The 18,991-nt window shown below is 36.2% G+C and overlaps 1 protein-coding gene across 2 annotated transcripts; it reads right to left on the bottom strand.

Annotated features, from left to right (window-relative positions):
* Nucleotides 1-85: 85 nt before the first annotated feature.
* SLC39A9 (solute carrier family 39 member 9) lies at nucleotides 86-18,987 on the bottom strand. Of its 2 annotated transcripts, none has more exons than XM_087951518.1 (7): nucleotides 18,389-18,987; nucleotides 15,423-15,531; nucleotides 8,810-9,004; nucleotides 6,654-6,722; nucleotides 5,245-5,330; nucleotides 4,143-4,277; nucleotides 86-3,537 (listed from the first exon to the last, which is right to left on the bottom strand). In XM_087951518.1, exons 1-7 carry the CDS (start codon nucleotides 18,482-18,484, stop codon nucleotides 3,307-3,309), a joined length of 921 nt encoding a protein of 306 aa, XP_087807644.1. In that variant the 5' UTR covers nucleotides 18,485-18,987; the 3' UTR covers nucleotides 86-3,306. The 2 variants fall into 2 exon arrangements, with proteins under 2 accessions (XP_087807644.1, XP_087807645.1); XM_087951519.1 differs by lacking the exon at nucleotides 18,389-18,987 and adding an exon at nucleotides 15,660-15,772.
* Between the last annotated feature and the right edge of the window lie 4 nt (nucleotides 18,988-18,991).

The following is an 18,991-nucleotide window of genomic DNA, read 5'->3' as shown; positions in this document are numbered from 1 at the left end:
AAGGAGAGAAAGCAAAGTATAAACCATTTCCTCTTGAAGAATCTACGTATTGCTTTTTTGTCACCATTAAAAATAAGACAACTTATTTCAACAATGCAGCAAATAATTTTTAATATAATAAAAACATATTTAAACAGTTCACAATTAAAGTGAAAAAATTAAAAATAAGGCAGCCATCCATGGAATGATCTCATGTGTACAAATGATTTAGAAAAAACATTAAAATTACACTTTAGTATAAGGAATCAGGTATACAGCTATGACCAGGGAACACTGCCCATAAAATCATAGCTGGTTAGGGACATAACAGAAACATGTAAAAATTCGTATCTTTTTGAAATGGATATTCTCCTTCAAATGCTGCAGCAAGGGCTTCCCATGTTCCAAGTTACCTATGGTTCATCATAAACAGCACAGCAGCACAATTTATTGTTCAAGTTTTCCCATTCCGGTACAGCTGGATATTAAAAATTATTTTCACTTAGGATACTGGAAAATCACTTTTGAGCTTCTCTTTTCCATTGTTTCAGAAATTCCAAGACATTTCCTTTCAATTGAAGATACTGCATTTCCTTGATATATCTGTCAAATATTTTAAACTTACATTTCTCCAGCATAGGCCAAAGATTGTTTTATGAATAATGGCAATTAGGTGATTGAATATAATGTTGCATACAGACACAATTCATAGTAAAACATTTCCACTTTTAACTCAGTCTCCAACTGATGTGACTTTTGGAAGCGTTGGCATTTGTAAGAATGTATTAATGATGTATCTCTATTTAGTAATCCATGGCTTTCAGGTTTACTGGGAAGTTCAGAGTACAATTTGGATGTGATTAGTAATAAGAGTCAAGAAGAGTAGAATTAGACGACAAAAAGCAATGATTTTACATTGATTTTTAAAATCTGGGCAATCCAGATTTCTCAAATGGAGCTTCTCAGTATTACAAGAGATCAAATTTCTGGAATTGTGCTACATAATTTTTTTTTATTCATAAGAAATTCCCTTCTCATATCTCACCACTGCTACAACACTAGTTAGCAATTAAATACTGGCAAAGTATTCAAGGCACCTTTGCTCCCACACAGGAGCAAATCAGCCCCACAAGCATTCCCTGTACTTATGATTCCCTGTGCCTTGTGATGTTTATTGTGCAATAAACATCACACATGAAGCCATTGCCTTAGAAATAATAATTTAGTTCTACATATCGAGCACAAGTCCAGTGTAGTGAAATAGGAAAGATAGAACTAACAGACTTGCTTTCACAAATTCATAAGTAAGAACTTAAAGCTGAGTCTGGCTTAAAACAGAATTCCTGAAGTTCTCTGTTACATACAATGATCAAATAATTTTTTTTAAAAAAAAAATACAATTTCAACTCAAAATTTTATCCCAGAATCCCTATTCTTTTTCCAAATATTTCTATATTAATGACATTTCAATCAAGTTTGGTGACTTGACATTTTGCCATTATTTCCCAACTTTCTAGTTGGAAGAATAGACATTCTTGTCATTTTCCCCAGCAATGGTAATTTGGCATTTTATGACTTTTATTTTCAGTCATTAAGTGTGCAAACGTGACAGACACATTAACCACCTCAATTCATGTATATCTGGGGGTTTTGTCCCATGGTTTGACAAATGTGTTTCTATTTTCTCTTCTAGCACAGAAGAGAAGAAAATTCTAAAACTGTAATATTTGAAATGCTTTCTTAGAGATCAAGTACAACTGGCAGGTCCATTTGTGATGCACTAGGCAATTGATAGCACCATTTTATGATGCTTGGTCCACACTAGTACAGACGATTTATCCCAGTTATTGATGATATAAATGTACGCAGCTGATAAAACACATATTGGAAAGAATAGCAGTCAATAGGTCTGTTGAGTATCAGCTTTAAAAAAACCTTTAGAAAAAGTCATGTTTATATTATTTAATGTTAAGTCCTTTCTGGTTCTGACATTATGCCCTCCCCCCATCATAAAAGGCAAGATTTTTTTTAATGAAAAACTGATATTGTCTATTGACGCACAACCAATAGTCACTCAATAAGTAGGAACTGCCAGTTAAAGCATAACCATTCTGAACAACCTTAACATCCACTGTCAAGGAAATATAATATGTGAGCAAGGCAGGCATGGAAAAGAAGTTTCATTAATTACTGGACTGTAAATATTTACTGAGGAAAGGAACAGATTTACCTCATGGAGAAACCAGTCCAGTAAAAACCATTTCACTCAAACACTACTTCATCTTGTTTATAAATAAAATTTTAACTATTAATGACTTTGACAATATGATTGAAAATTTAAAGTATATATAAAACTGTGCACCGGTAATCAACATATATTTTCACCATTTAATTTTTTTAAGACAATGGCTTTGACAGTTTTTTTTGTAATAATTACAGTTACCTTTTTGAACCACCACGATGTGTAGAATTGTGTTCTAGAGGTGTATTGATACTCAGTTTTAACAGACTTCAGACATTTAATTCAATACAAGCTCACAACCTGGAATGATTTTTGGTAGTAATATCAGAAAGTATTAGTTTTGCTTTTGATGTTGATGTCTGATGAACAGGGCTTACCTTATTCTACTTGAAAAGCAATATTTTGTAAATAAACTAGCATTCATTTGAATAAAAATAATATTTCTTAGAGCTCAGAATAATCTAACCTTCTGCTAAATGTGGCTCTCTTCTGTACTGTCTAGCCTGTTAAAATCAAGGAACAAATGTGCTTTCATAATAATTCAATGCAAGAATCCTAGTAAACTTCTTTAATACAAATTTTGCCTACAACTTCATCCTCACAAATATTCTTCACCAGATGCCTCCTTCTAAGTCAGCCCATGCCATTATTAATGCATGAACATTTGGAAGATGTGAACAATCTTCCTGCATATTAGAAGATAGCATCATACTGTCAAGAGATCAGGCTCTGAATGCTGACATACAGAATATTTGGATTATGATTTCATGATGAATTGCAAGGATCTTCCCAGATAATATCCAAGGTCCAGCTTCCCTGAGAATAGGTAGGAAGTCATAATTAAAATATCTTTAGAAAAGAGAAATTATGCAGGATTTATAACTAGCTGTTGAAGAGTACTCTCTCTCTCTCTCTCTCTCTCTCATATTGAGTTTTCCCACAGTTTTCTTGTTGAAATGATGATCCTCTCCAACTCCTTAACATACATGGGGTGGTTAACAGGGTAAGAGAGACAGCAATACAAAAAGCAACTGACCGCTGCTTATATCAGATTGAGGGGAGAGGAAATGCTGGTCTTCCAAGTTTTAATGTTGGTGTCCAATAGATAAAATCAGAGGAATCAAACAACCCAGAACCAACGCAGCCACCTCCAGGCGACTGAGTCCCTTGCCTCCAGCAGATTCAGGTTTATGGCTGTGTCCCATTCCACCCACTTCGGGGAGAACATGAACTGTGGCAACGTACAGGAAAGTCCCAGCAGAGAACAACATGGCAACTCCAGTGGCATTGACTTCTGAAAGTGCCTGTTTACTGCTCTGTAAAATAAAAAAGGCAAAATGCTGATAAAATATAAAGTTCATCCTTCCTTAAATTGTTCTTCAATGGCTATTCTACTGAAATTTCAAAAAAACATCTTTAGAAAGCATTATACCTCACCTCAAAGAAAACTAATGTTCTAGAGCAGAGGTCTCCAACCTTGGCAACTTTAAGACTTGTGGACTTCAACTCCCAGAATTCTCCAGCCAGCTGGCTGGAGAATTCTGGGAGTTGAAGTCCACAAGTCTTAAAGTTGCCAAGGTTGGAGACCTCTGTTCTAGAGATCTAAAATCGTCTACTACCAATGGGAAATTTACCCTGCAAATTGTTGTCAGTGTAAAAAATCTAAATGCTGACAGATGACTTATATAAAATCCATAATTTGAAGTTAGTTTAAAAAAAAAGTCAACACAAGACCAATTAATTGCATTTTGTATGCACTACTTTCACTCAAAGAACAATTCATAATCCAGCAAAAATGCTCTGTTAAACAAAATACCAAATATTTTTATGCATCTGAGATACTGCTTCCCTAACAAACATACTGATGCACAACTGGCTGGTAAATATGATTAATCTGATTCATGTTTCACAGCTGTTTTACCTTGCTTAATCCCAGATAAGTTACCATTGACAAAACAGGTGCTGCTAGTGCAAAAACCAGCAAGTGCTTCCTGATTCGATTTCGTTCAAGGCCAGCATGCATAAGAAACGAGACAAGCCCAAAAGCAGCAGGTGCCTACAACATAAAAGAAATTAAATATGTAATCCTCAAGTATAAAACAAGCTGTACTCCCTTCATTTGCAAAATAGAATGTTTAGTAAGATCAAATGCCAGTAGCACATTACTGAGCCCTTCCTTAAGTTTTTTCTGTTGGTGGAGTATAATGTATCATCAGTATAGCACTTCCTTAATGTGAGATAGTAGAGTTGCTACTAAAATACTATAATGGGGAGGATAGCACACTTCGAGTATAATAAAAATACATGCTTTCCTCTTCCTTATAACACTATACGCCATACAATTGAAAAAAGTTAATTCTTCTTAACAAATACTTTTTAGTAAAAAACGAATATTAAATTCTTATTTTAATATTAAAATAATACATACAGATTATTATGATAAAAGCATCATGGAGAGCTAAAGAGGCTAGTGAGTAGCAATCTTATTCGTTTGCATTCAGGTAATTTTGTGATTACAAACATGTACCACGGCATATTGTGAAAATACAATTTCTATGGCAGCAATCTCTAATTTAGTTAAATTAGAATGTAATTCTGGAAAATCAAAGAGATTGTTTGGCCCTGTTACTATAACAAGAAATCCAAAATATAAAATTAGTATAGTTTCAGGCCCAGTAATTGTTCAGAATTAGCCACTATCTCTTATACAAGATCTATGTGATTCTAATCAAAATTAGCTGTATATAAAGTATCTTCTAAGTACATTGAATTCATCAGTAAGAAGAATTGCTACTTACTACATGTTATTACTGGGCTAGCACAAAACTCCCACCTACACAGTACATAACTGCATACCTCTACTCCTAGATGCAATCCTAAATACAAAAGCAAACAGAAATGCTTTAAAAAGTGCACAGATATTTTTAAAGAGCTTTTGTACTTCACTGAAGTCTATGATGCCTAATAACAAATATCATTCACTGATGAAAGAAGCATGGAAAAATTTCATACTCAAAACTTACCTTATGCAGCATAATTGCAACAAACACTATTAGCTGGACACTAGTCTGAGATGTAGAAGCAGCTGCACCCAAGGCAACACCATCAGCTTAATGAGGGAGGAAGGAAAAACAAGCCACACAATAGTGAATCCATCCACTGATCAAAGAGTTAGTGGAGCTAAATTATACAAGAGTAAGTCTGTTACTTGATTCTCTTATCTTAACCTGCTCTCCCATTCCTGCTGATGGTTTTAATATTTATGTTTCGGAGTAGATCCATGGCAACAGTTTTGAATCAGGAATGGTCACATAGCCAACAGTTTTGTTTAGTTCTTTGCAACATTGTGCTAAAACATGCTTTGTTGCTATATTTTTGGTTCTTCTGGTCCCAGTGATCTAATCTAGTTGTATTTCCCCATTCAGGGGTGGTGCATAATTAGGTTCTCCTGGATTCACAGTTTCTATTCTCTGAGCAAGAACCAGCTATGATCAGGAAAGCCCTTGCATATATTCATCTGATGCACCAACTATGCCCTTTCCTGAACTGGGAATTCTTTGTCACAGTCCTTCATGGCTTGGTCACCTAACACAGAGCAAATTGTGAGTCAGTTTTGAGCTAGGCTGGCCTTTTAAACCAACATTATGAAGAAATAAATTTACAACTAATAACTTTCCTCCTTAAATTATCAGTAGATTCATTGTGAAATCTAGGTATATTAAATGTCAATTTTGCTTTACATAACTAATTGGGGATTTAAAGTTCTAAAACTCATTCTAAAAGTTGAAAAGGGAATGTATGTTTTAGGGCAGGAGATATAGGGTCTAAAAATTCAGATATATTGCTACAGTGTTTGAAACAAATGTATAAAGTAGCAGCAGCAAATTTATTTACAGTGCACTTGTAGTTAAGTACAGTACAGTAGCAAGAGAGAAGCAGTAATTCATATTATAATATACAAAAAATGCAAAACCACAATATTTTTGAACTTTACATTGTAATGGTTTTGCAGAAACAAAGTAAAAATATTTGTTTAGATTTTTAAAAAAAACTTAAGAAGATTTGTCTCCAAATGTAATTCTAGAGGACTAACATTTTTTTATTAGAAATAAAGCTCCAGAAACTTAAAGCCTATAGACTGGATGAAATATGTATTTTCCTATTAAAAATCACCATAGCCCTGAGCTGCAGAGAATCATAGGCAAATATTCCTGCAGTTCAGTTTAGTCTCTTCCCTGCTCTCTTATCTCAAGGTGGACTAAACTTGGGGAGAAGAATAAAAAGAAGGTCCACAGCATGATTCCATTATTAGTAGCAGTAAGTACTGGGATAATGTCATGCAATTATAGCTTAACCCTAACTCCCATAACTTGACAATACCTGCATCATTTTTTAAAAAGAAAAACATAACCAACCAATAACATTAACTTACCTGCTGCATGGACAACTAGTCCTAGTGTAGTAGTGATTTTGGAATTGCCCGACCTTGCTGCTTCTGGGTCTGAAATAATAAAGAAATCTTAGTCAAAAAGACATAAATAAGAGAGTGTGAGCAGAAACTGAAATGAAGAAACATTAGAAAAGTTAATATTAAAATAGAAGTTAATATAGGTTAAAAAGCCACTTTAGTCAAGTGATTACAGCGATGGCCTAGAAACTAGAAGACTGAGTTCTAGAGGCTTTTTATATAGGATAATATACGTACACTATACACTATGCTGATACATTAGACATTCCAGGTTCTTAGGAGGAAATCGATGAATAAGAAGGCCAACACCAGCTAAAGAACTGGCAGTTATGACTTTATTGTGAACAGATTATAATAACAATTTTTCATCAAACTAAATTATCTCTATTAATTCTTTCTCAGTGCCTTTGTATCTTTCCTTCCTTCTTTCCCTTCTTCCCATTTAAGAGGATGGAATATTCCATGAAATTGAAACCTTTTGAAAGATGCTGTTTAATATTTTATTTATTTATTAAATTTATATGATGCCCACCTTGCCATCAGGTGACTCTAGGTGGCTTTCAACAAGATAAAAATGGTAATATAAAACATTACAATATTAAAGTGATACATATTAAAATTAATACAGATTAAGAAGCAAGCAATATCTAATGGGGTGGAAGCAGGATCTTTTCTTAATACACCAACGCCCCCATCAGGACCCAGGCCAATCAGCAGACCCAGGTTTTAAGTCCCATCTGGAAGGCCAAGAGGGTGGAGGCAAATTAACATTGACAGGTAACCATTGTTAAACAGTGAAAATATCAGACAGGAGCTTTGAAATGCAGCTGTTAGATGGAGCGATCAGAAAAGCACGGGCTCCAAATCACTTTTACATGGTTTAACAATGATTAGGTTTAGTTCCTGTCAAGTAGAATGTAACTATGATTGGCAGTAGGTTAGTTATGGGTTAAAGAAATATACTAAAGATGGAATTATGTTCTCTGTGACATGCTTATTATATCAAAATACTGCGGCTTGGTGCGGAAGACATGCCTCCACAGGTACCTGCATAGAACCAAGCACAATGTTTCAGTGCTCAATATTCAATGTTCAAGTATTTCTGGTTAAAATAAACACTTTCTGCCATTTACTTTGTTTTTAGCAGAAATCTCAGGCAAATCTACTACACTGAATTGAACCATCACAATAGTTGTTTGTTTAACCAGTTAGAAGGTTTATTTACACAAGAAAAAAAATTACTCATGGGTTTATTAAATTTCATTTAAAGCTAGAAGCTCATTTGTTTATTTTCCAAAAAATCTCTAAAAATTCCAATCTCTACAATTTCTAAATTCCTAATTTCTAAAGTCCTAACTTAATGGCCATTCAGTGACAATTTGAAGTTATGATAGTGTTGAGCAATGTTAGTTATGGCTGGTCCATAAAGTTACAGCTGTGAAATCACCTCTGTGGTCACAATTAAAATTTAGAAGCCTACCTGCATTTACAACCATATAACAGTATGCTTCAATTCCTCCCACCACCTATCTGTCCCTCCATTATTACCCTTTTAGCCACCCTTTATTCCACTGCCTCTGACCTGGCCCTTTGCAAAGCAGCTTCTGGCCACATGAGTCCTTGTAAGACTAGGAAAGCCCAGCCGACCGCAGGATGGCCAAAAGGGCAGAGTCTGGGGAAGCGGGGAGAGATAACAGGCAGATGGGGAGTTGCAGTGGAGGCAAGAGCAGCAGGGCAGGACAAGGGTGAACTTTTTGCCTAAGGATAGCATACTCCTAGCCACAACCAGAACTACTAAATCTGTCACCACTTAGCGGTGCAATCATGTGATATTTAACCTAACAACTGTATCACTTAGCGATAGAAATTTCCATTCCAATGAGTTGTTATGTGAGGACTCATGTACACTATTTTCTTTCACCATTAAGGGTGTAAATTTTTGAGCAAACATTGGGTTGCAAAATCATACGGGTGAAAATAATGTTATTTTGCTCCAAAATTCATCCCCATCTTTTTTCATATTCACAGTATCATATTCACAGTATCAAATATTTAGTTATTTGAATATTTCCAAATAATTGTTCTCATTTTGATTGCCTATTAGAAAAACTTTGGCTTACCATCTGCAGTGTGGACGTGAGAACTGCCAATCTGATCTACCAGCAGCATAAAGACAAAGCCAAGAACAAGAGAAACACCAATGTAAGCATGTAATCTTGAATGGTCATGGTTGTGGTTATGATCATGCACATCTGGAACATCTGCTTTCTCAGATTCAATGACCTTTTGACTCTCACTGACTGGCTGGTGCTTTGCTAAAGGAAACCAAAAAGAACAGATAAAATTAGAACTGCAAAAGGCTCAATTCCTAACATGCTAAAAGTCAAATCAAAGCACTCTTTGGAGCATTTTTAATTTTAAAAGTGATTAATTAGTTTTCAAATCTTGTAAAAAAAAAATTAGAATATGATTTAAAATTGATCAGAAACAATTGTTTGATTAACATGACTTCAATATAATATAACATCTGTACATAACACCACATAACTGTTTCATCAAATAACTGAATGAAAGTAAAAGTGTATATCTGCAGGCATAAAGCAAACAGACAGGAATCTGAATTTCTAAAGGCTAGAAATAAGTATTTTGGGCAAAATATCTTCAATGTCTAATGGAAGCCATCTTTTTATTGTATTCATTTTCTGTTTTGGCAGAGTATTTTTATGGTTCAAATCAATCCATTGTCATGTGAAAAAGTACACCCCATTGAAACATTTTCCTTTTCCAATATAGAGACATTTGATCTCCATTTCAATGATATTGATAAAGAGGATATAACACATATCACGAACATTTACATTTTGTAGTGCATTTTATAATTCAAATAAACAAATGTATGTGAAAATGTAAAAACATCCCTATATTTATCACTACCTGAGTTATCTAAAATTAGGACTAGGTGCACAAGAATTGTCCAGAAAATCATCTATAAGAGGAGATTTCAAACAACTGTCAACTTGGCCAGGTCAGGCCAGGCCATCTCAGCAACTTTAACCCACTAGAAGAATTATTTTGCTGAAAAAAGAATCCCATATTTTCATGTGACCCACAAGTCTGTCTCATCACTACTAATGTTAAAGGACATAAATTTACCATTAGAAAACTGCACAGATATACATTGGAAGTATGCCAGAAGGAAATCTTTGCTGCCCAAAAAGAACACATCAGAGCAAGTTTGCTCATGAATGCCTAGACAAATACCAGGACTTCTAGAACAATGTGCTCTCAGCAGCCAAGGCAAAAAAATAAAATAAAATAAAATTATTTGGCCACAGTATCAGGGCACGTTTGGTGAAAACCAAAGGCAACATTTCACCAGACGAACATTATACCAACTGTAAAGAATGGTAGTGAAAATGTTATGGTTTGGGGCTGTTTCAAGGCCGGGGGAGATCACCATCACAAAATGCACTATGAATTCTTCATTGTTCCAGAGGGTGTTTAGATAACTTGAGACCATTTGTTAGAAAATTGAAGCTCTGTCGAAAGTGAACCTTGCAACATGACTCTAAACATTCCAGGAAACCCACCATGCTGTGGGGTGATTTGAAAAGGCCTATGCATGCAAAAAACCTTCCCAGATATTGCACAGTTGGAATAACCTCCACCAGCATGGAGGAATGGGAAAAAAAAATCCTCCCAGTCTATCTTGGAGAGTGATAGACAGTTATAAGAAATGTGTATTTGAGATTATTTCTGCCAAAGGGAGCAATAGCAGGGATTAGAGCGGGTGGGAAATTTTGGGTGGTCTTATTACTTTAATTTACTTCATTCAACTCATCAAACCTGACTGTCACTTGGGCTTAAAAGACCGGGCGGTGTGGCCCGCGAGGCTTGTCCACCCTGGATTAGGTGTGCTATACTATTTATTTGGCCAAGTGTGGTTAGACGCTCAAGGACTTTGTCTACAACACAGAAGTACTCAGTGTACTTGCAAAACAGTGGAATACATTAATAAACACTAAAGTTTACAGATAATAAAAGAGAGAAGTAAAAAATAATAAAGGGGATAAATAATAATACTGCAGCCATATCCTACCATATAACATACATACACATGGGGGGGGGGGAGAGAAGTCACTGTATTTGAGTCAAGGTTGTGCTTACTTTTTCTACAGAATGAAATAGCATATCTGCTAATTTTTTTGTTAAATAAATGATCCAAAGTCATTTTGTATAGCTTTTTGTTCAATTAGACTATCTCTCTTTATGCCCCCAAAAGATGAGCCATGCCCCCACTCTCCTGGCCTCTCAGAAAGATATGAAAACATGGCTTGCTTTGGGCTCACAGAAGAGCAGATAGCTGTCAAGGTGGTTAGTGCCCCGAAAGTCCTCCCCCTTTCCTTTTAATATTAGTTTTTAATCATCTTTGCCTCTTTTTAAATCTTATGTTTTTATATTTTAATATTTTATTTGTACACCGGAATTTTTATTTGTTGCAATTCCTCTGTGAGAGAGATTGGTAATTTCAAAACTTGACAAATAAATAAAATATACTTTTTGAATGAAAACAAAATATTGGTATGTCCATGTATGATAAAAAAGAAAGAAAAAACTCACAGTGTACTGTGCAAAATTTGCATTTACATTCAATTAAATTGCACAATGGACTACAAAATGTAAATGGTGAAAAATTGTTATATCATCAATATTATTAAAGATCAAATATCTGTATGCTGAAATATGTTGAAAAAGTGGAACATTCCAATGGGGTATACTTCCTTTTTCATGTGACTGTATTCCTGGGTGGATAACTGAACAATTATGGTACTGAATAATAAGAGTCTGCTTTTAAAAGATATCCAAATAATAAGAAACACGATAAGCACAGAATTTCTTGCAATAATACTAGAAACATGCTTTGAAATGATCACTATATCCTTAGATATATCACATCATACATCAGCCATTAGGCACAGCTATTTTGCAGTGAACTTGACAATCTGTTGTCAATCATATTCAATCTTCAAATATACCAATCAGGATATATTAAACATCAAATTTAAAATGTTATTAAAATGTGTAGCATCATTCAAAACTAAGAGAAAAGTTCAATATAAAGTATAAACAGCAGAATTTGCAGGCCTATTAAATTACGCAAATCTCTGTGTAGCATTTGCTCATATTTTCTTTTTTCATGTGACTGGACCATGAACTGAGAAACCTAGTCCAATTAATCCACTGAATTCTTTTCAAGTACAGGAAAGAAAATCTTAATTGTGTATTTGTGTTTTCTTCATCCCTTTAGAAGCAACCATCAGAAGAGCTACTGTATCTGGTGCTTAGGATGGCTCCAGATTATTACCCTTCAAACAAATGCAGCTCTTTCCAGCAGTCCATCTGATGCAGGGATTAGCAGAATATGACAGAACCATGAAGAGGAAAAGAGTTAACATCTGATGAGCTGTAATACACTGATTGCTATTTGGATGCTTGTCTCTCCTGAATTACTGTGTTGAGATGCATTCTATCTATCCACATTCCATTAAGATGGAATGCAGACCTGATCCCTCCCCTTACAATTACATAGTGTTTTTGAGAAGAAATCATGCTTACGGTTTACAGTTGCCGGGGTTATTAATTTCTGCAGAGAGTGATAAATAGCAAACTAAAACAATGCAAAAATATTATCCCTTTCTCAGCTACTGCTCTCTCTCCTTCACTGAATTGTTAAATATCTGAAACCATCTGTTAAGGATAAGGGTATAATTCAGTCTTCTTTTTTCTACTCTTATTTTCTTTTTGATATTTGTTGTAATTTTATTTTATTTTATCCTTTCAATTTGCAAACCTTAATAAAATTATTTGAAGAAAAGATGTAGTTCGGGATGCTAATAACATCATCAAATAACAGGTTAAAATAAATAACCTTTGCCTCATCCCCCAAATTAGTAAACATTGCTTAACAGTCATGTAATGTTTGAACAAAGGTTTTGAACTCAAGTTATTTACAGGGAATAACAGCCAGTAATGAGAGCCAGTTTGGTGGAGTAGTTAAAGCACTAGTCTAGAAAACAGTTGAATTTTAGTCCTGCCTTAGGAACAAAGCCCCCTAGGTGACCTTGGGCAGTTCAGCAGGCAATGGGAAACCACTTCGGAAAATAGGGAATTTCCAGGAGTCAAAAACTGACTCAAAGGCAGTCCCCACCCCACTGCACAAAGCCAGTTACTCTGGAGTTTTATGGAGGGCAAGGGAAGGGTTAGAAAAATAATTTGGGATGGTTTGATAAATCCTTTTAACTATTTTACAAATGAAAGCATTATAAGCATCAGAAAATTTCTGATTTTACTCATTTTTTAAAAAAAATCCAAGCAGTATTTATTTCTTAAATTTATCTGAACACATAATATTAGATGAACTCCTAGCTATTTTTACAAAACATGCTTATTAAAACAAAAATACAAGCTAAAACAATATAAAATTGAAAGAAATTGCTAAACCCCAAAGTCCCCTAGAGTAAACGCATGTTTCTCATCTGTTTACAGGAGGCCATGAGAGTTTACAGGAGGCTATCATAAGCTTAGAGAAGTGTTTCTGTGCCCAAAATAATCTGCTATCCTCCACTGAAAAACTCTAATTTCCTGCTTATCTAAGTTCCAACAAAGCTGTATTTACTTTCTTATCAGCACTCTGTCTGTCCCTCCCCTTATCAACATGAAAAAGATTTTAAAGAGGCAATGAACTATTGAAGGCTTCACTTTTAATATACCTAAGGCTTGGCCATTTGCTGTACCCTTGTCAATTTTAAGGAGCTTCTGGTTGAAGGGATTAGCTGATAATAGCACCATTGCCCAGGGTGGGGGTGGAGACACCTGTAGAGCTGGAGCGAATGATGGGACCTGACCCTGCCACGCAGCAGTCCATAGCAGCCCTCAGCCCAAACTTGCCTTCAAATCTGAAGGCAGGTTTGCTAAACCTCCAACCCAGTGTCCTAACCATGTAATCCAGCAGCCCCCAACCTTTTGGGCACCAGGTTCCATGGAGAAAGGCTTTCCCACAAACCAGAGGGGGCATGGTTTAGCATGCTGCCTGCATTCCGTGAATGGGGCCTCACTTGTTTGTGTGGCTCAGTTTCTGGCATGCTGCAGCTTGGAACCGGTCCACAGACCAGGGGTTGGGGACCCCTGATGTAAGCCACCACATTGTAGTCTAACTTAGAGAATTTGAGACCATGTAAGCATTTGATAAAATATTGAAATTAAAGCTGATAAAACATATATAGTTGCTCAAGCAGGATAACCATATGTCATATTACATGATATTATGATCTTCTCTAAGATATATGGGAAATGTATTATATTTTTAAAAAAGTATTGAGATGCTGTAGAACAGGGGTTGCCAACCTTTTGGACCTGAGGGACCACCAAACTCATAATTTTAAATCCCGTGGACAAGAGACCTTGAGAAAATGCCCAAAAAAGTCTGCAAGAAAATTCCCCACCCTGTTTTTCTACTGAGTGATCATTCTTTATTTGGGATCGCAGGATACGATCCGTTCTTGGGGGAGGGGGAGAGACTTTTCGTTTCATGCAAGGAAAGCAGCGGAAGTCTTTCTCTCTCACAAACTCCACCAGAAATGAGTCTTTGTGAGACTTGTGCCAGTGCAGCCTCTTGAAGCTGGATGCCTTGCAGAGAGTCCCAAATACTCATCTCTGGCAGAGTTTGGGGCAGAGAAAGAAAGTCTTTTGCTGCTTTCCTTGCGTGCAGCCAAAAGCAGAAGAAGAAATGGAAAGAAGCAGCCTGGTTGCAAGGCGAGGCGCATGGGGTGGGTGAGACAAGTTCCCCCGCCCTTTCCCCCCTCCCCTCACTATCTCATGTTGTTCGCAATGCAAGCCTTGTGTTCCCACAGGCCATGTGAGCGGCACAGCCTTGTGTTCCCACGCAGCCTAGATTAATTGCTTTGGGGGTGCTCTGGGGGTGACATTTCTCTGTGGACCACCAAAATGTTCTCGCGGACCACCAGTGGTCTCCTGCCCACTGGTTGGCAACCATTGCTGTAGAAAACGGGACTGTATTACCAAAACACCTATGTTACAATCAAATGTATGTAATTATATAAACTGACATAAATTTGCTTATTTTAAATACATTCTCCAGTGGTATTTATTCATCTGATTTCAGCCTCTGCAATGATTCTCTAGTATTACATCCAGTTGTTAGATTAAGTGAAGGAAATAAGAAATAGATCTGTCCCTGTCCTCTATATTACCTTCAAGCTACTACATTGTTTTTTGAAACATCTAATGTCTATAAACATAAAGAAGAGAAAGCCACAGGAAGCTGAATTGTGGTTGATACGAAGTTCAGTTGTTATTCAATTTGATCACATGAATTAGAACATATAGTCTGCAGGATTTCAATTTACAAATCTCTTTTAAATCATAACAATTAAGTGTAAAAGCCAGGACATAGCAAACTTGGAGAAAGGAACTAACCAAGAAAAAGCTATATAACTTCATATATAGCTTTAAATCACAATATATCACAATTAAATTTTAAAGTGCCACAGGATAAAATCTGTTTAAAAAAAGAAAAGTCCTCCTGCATTTCGCATTTAATTTTGGGGAGGGAAAAACAAATCTCTCTTCTATAGTACTCAATGTTTATAGTCTGAACCAAAAAGTCTGTTTTATTCCAAATTCCTTGTACCAGAATAAGAGTCATTTTCTTACCCTCCAAAAGATCTTCATAAAGTGCATGTACTCCTTCAGGCACAATGACAGCCAAGGCAGTTCCACAAAGGAGCCCGGCGCCAAGAACTGTAACCAGTTTTAATCTTTCCTGAAAATAAAAGGTAAAATAATTAATTAAAGGAAATTTGAAGATAAATGCTGTTATGCATGTGAGTGTGGATACATGTTTGTGTAATATATATGGAGAAAACAGTCATATTCATTTCCAGTGTTTACTTTAATGGTGGATAACTGTGGTGCTGTAACCCAGCTAATCCATTTTCATCTCTAGCTTGGAACTGGAAAAGGTCATGGACCCCTTTGCTCTCAGACCTTTGAACCATACTGTATTTGTTCTCCCTATAAAACACTCCCATAGTATTTTAGACATACTATGTATTTGCTGTTTATTAATTAAGCCTTCATTGACAATTCCATATGGTTCACTGTCTCGTTTCCACTCCAACACAGACAAAAAATAATAGGTCTCTTTTCATTATCCTCATCCTGAATACAAAGAATAGAAATGTGGATGCCTACTTACACTAATAAAAGAGAATAAAATAAAACACAATAATTTATTGTTTCTAAGTACATTATCTGAATTGAGGATTGTTTTACATTGATATTTGCATAACCTGTTTGATTCTTATTCCGGTAACATGACAAATCTCAAAAGAGGAAGTTTGTCACTCAAGAGATTTCTGGAATGCACGTGGATAACATATATTTTAGCCTATAAAGTATAAGCACCAGTTAGCTTAATGACAACGAACTGTCTGTCAGAAAAGACAGAAGGTCTCATATTTTTAAAAAATAATCTAAAGTAAAACATTTGATCATATGAAAGATCAACATAATCCCAGCCTTTAAAGATGAAGCAGACATTATTAAAAGTAACAAAAGCCAGATTTTATGGTTTACAATAATATACACAATCCACAAATGCTCTTGGAATGCTGTGTTCAAGACATCTGATGCTATTATATTTTATTAAGGAAATTATACAATGCAAATCTATGTGACACATGCATTTCACACTTTCACAATGAGCTGTTCACATTATCTTTTCCTTTTACATATAAAATCTAGCATTAAACTTTTTTTTACAAATGAAGGCTGCTCACAGTAGACTGAGAGTCTCTTGATTGTGACAGCATAGAAATAAAATTGATGAAGAAATATATGGCCTAATTAATTCTGAAAATGCATGAATGCTACTCAAAAAACTGGACAGAAATTTTCTAATTTGCATTTAAGAAAACAAATTTAAAAATAATATTTATTTTAAATGTTTACCTATTTACAGTTTCTTTGATTTAAATCATTCTGAGATTTTCACATTTTCAAATCCTTACAGCAATTTCAGTTTAAAAAATTAGTTTTTCACATTATTTGGAAAATAACCTATTTTCTCTAAGCAGGCAGACCTGATGATCACCTACAAGTATTAAGTATAGGTAATAAGTCAAATGACCAGGCATTAGCTTGCAAAAGTTTGAAGCATGCAAGTAAGTTTACATGTTTCTTTTTTCTGTGAACAAAGTATTTGTACAGGATAGAACAAATAATATACCATAGCTAAAACTTCTTCCTCAAGCTATTTTAACCTGGCATTCTGTTTTGTTATTTTTATACGTACTACCAGTATACACTTCCTGCTTATTCAGTGACAGTTCCATAGGCTTTACTGGACTTGAAGTTTACTTTTGAATTGTGCAGTAAATGAAATTGCATTTGGCTTCCAATATTAAAATAAGTTTTATGTTTGCAGATATCTTTCTATAACCAGAATACTTTTTTATATCATGGGCAGGATGTTTTGGCATCATGTGCATAATTTTACTACAATGACAATTAATATATAGAGCTGCCTTTGGCTTGCCGAATCTTTTAAAATATGTTGGAAAGTATTCCTTCCAAAATGTAGAATATTTTACTACGTTGCATATAAATAAAATGTGGGCATGTATTTTTTTTCATACACTCACTTTTAAATGCACATATGCAAGAGATCAGATAAAAACAACTGTGAAATAATGTTTCTTTCTTCAAGTTTTAGCCAACAGTACTGAAAAAAAGAATAGGGGAATTATCTGAAAAAAAAACAACCAGGGTTTTGCATACAGCAAAATGATTTCTTATATCCAATTTTAAAAGGACTTCATTCCCTGAGACAAACTTTAAAACTGCTGAACATATCTGACAACAAAAGGAAACTGGGCTTTGCAGAAAGAATTGAAGAGGAAAATCCTCTCAATGAGTACAGGTAATCCTTGATTTACGACCACAATTAAGCCTAAAATTTATGTTAAGTGAGAAATTTGTTGAGTGGGTTTTGCCCCATTTTACGACCTTTCCTGCCACAGTTGCTAAGTGAATCACGGAAGCTGTTAAATTAGTAACTCAGTTAAGTAAATTTGGCTTCCCCATTGACTTTGCTTGTCAGAAGGTCACAAAAGGGAATCACGGGACCCCCGGACACTGTAACTATCATAAATATGGACCAGATGTTAAGTATCCAGATGTAAACCACGTAACCACAGGGGCGCTGCAATGGTCACAAGTCTGAAAAATGGCCATAAGTCACTTTTTTTCAGTACCGGTGTAACTCTGAATGGCCAATAAACGGACTGTCGTAAGTCGAGGACTACCTGTGGTCAAGATACCTCAAAGGTGACACGATTTTTTTTTCCTTTCTGCCATTTTACCTTTCTAATTCTGCAATAAAAAGCACCGAGGTTAAAAAGCGCCAACCAGAATGAGGAGCTTATTCCAAAGTTTATTTAAGGAGGATTTTCGTTTCCTACTATGTTGAATTTATTTGTTCTTTTACAACCCAGCCCTCCCACCTCAATACCGGTCTTCAGAAGCGGGGGAAAAAAAAACCCCAACGCCGTTGCTCTCCGGTACTCTTGCATTCTTCCGCACACCCTGGAGGGCAGGTGTTCAAGACCTTTCCTTACCTCGGAAAAGTTGACGGCCAAAGGGATGATCCCCGCCACGTAGCAGCCGATCAGCATAGCGAGGGAGAGCAAACTGATGGATAAAAAATCATCCATGGCCGGCTTCTCCTCCAGGCTCAGCGGCTCAGCAGGGGAATTCGCCCTCGGGGCTCCGAATAAAGCCACATGGGCCAACCACCTTGGCCGAGCTCCTCAGCGGCAGGCAAGCGGGGCGACCACCCCGTTTTCGTGCAAAAGGGAAAAAAAACTAAGTGCTCAATTGCTTTGTTGCCGAAACTCACGGAAACCTCCGAAGAGGCCGCTTTTCAAAGTCCCGCTCCGGAGTCCGCCTTCTCCTCTTCCCCTCAGCTGGGCTCCCACTCAGCTCAGACAGGGGGCTCCCCGCTTTCTTCAGAGGGAAGGCAGGCAGGCAGGCGAACCAGGCCTCATTACCGAAGCTCAACTCCTCCTCAGCCAATAAGGAATTACACCCATGGAAACAGAAGGCGGGAACAAAACCCGCCTGCCCTTTCCACGTCTAACCCGCTATCATCTCTCATCTCCCTCCGCTAGCGCCGTAAAGGCCAAGTGGCAGTCGGGCCCTCCACTTCCTCTCCCCTGCTC

Source organism: Notechis scutatus, chromosome 1 (assembly GCF_049901735.1).
Source record: "Notechis scutatus isolate UNSWTSFEM ecotype Mainland chromosome 1, rNotScu1.2, whole genome shotgun sequence".
NCBI classification, from domain to species: Eukaryota; Metazoa; Chordata; class Lepidosauria; order Squamata; family Elapidae; genus Notechis; species Notechis scutatus.
The sequence above is the reverse complement of the archived record's forward strand: the minus strand, read 5'-3'. Positions and strand labels throughout refer to the sequence as shown.

Excerpts from the sequence above, each read along its gene's own strand:
- SLC39A9 (XM_087951518.1), bottom strand. The coding sequence starts at position 18,484 with ATGGATGATTTTTTATCCATCAGTTTGCTCTCCCTCGCTATGCTGATC. Across the intron at positions 9,005-15,422 it reads TTATGAAGATCTTTTGGAGG|CAAAGCACCAGCCAGTCAGT; the intron begins GTAAGAAAATGA and ends GGTTTCCTTTAG. Across the intron at positions 5,331-6,653 it reads ACTAGTTGTCCATGCAGCAG|CTGATGGTGTTGCCTTGGGT; the intron begins GTAAGTTAATGT and ends TCCCTCATTAAG.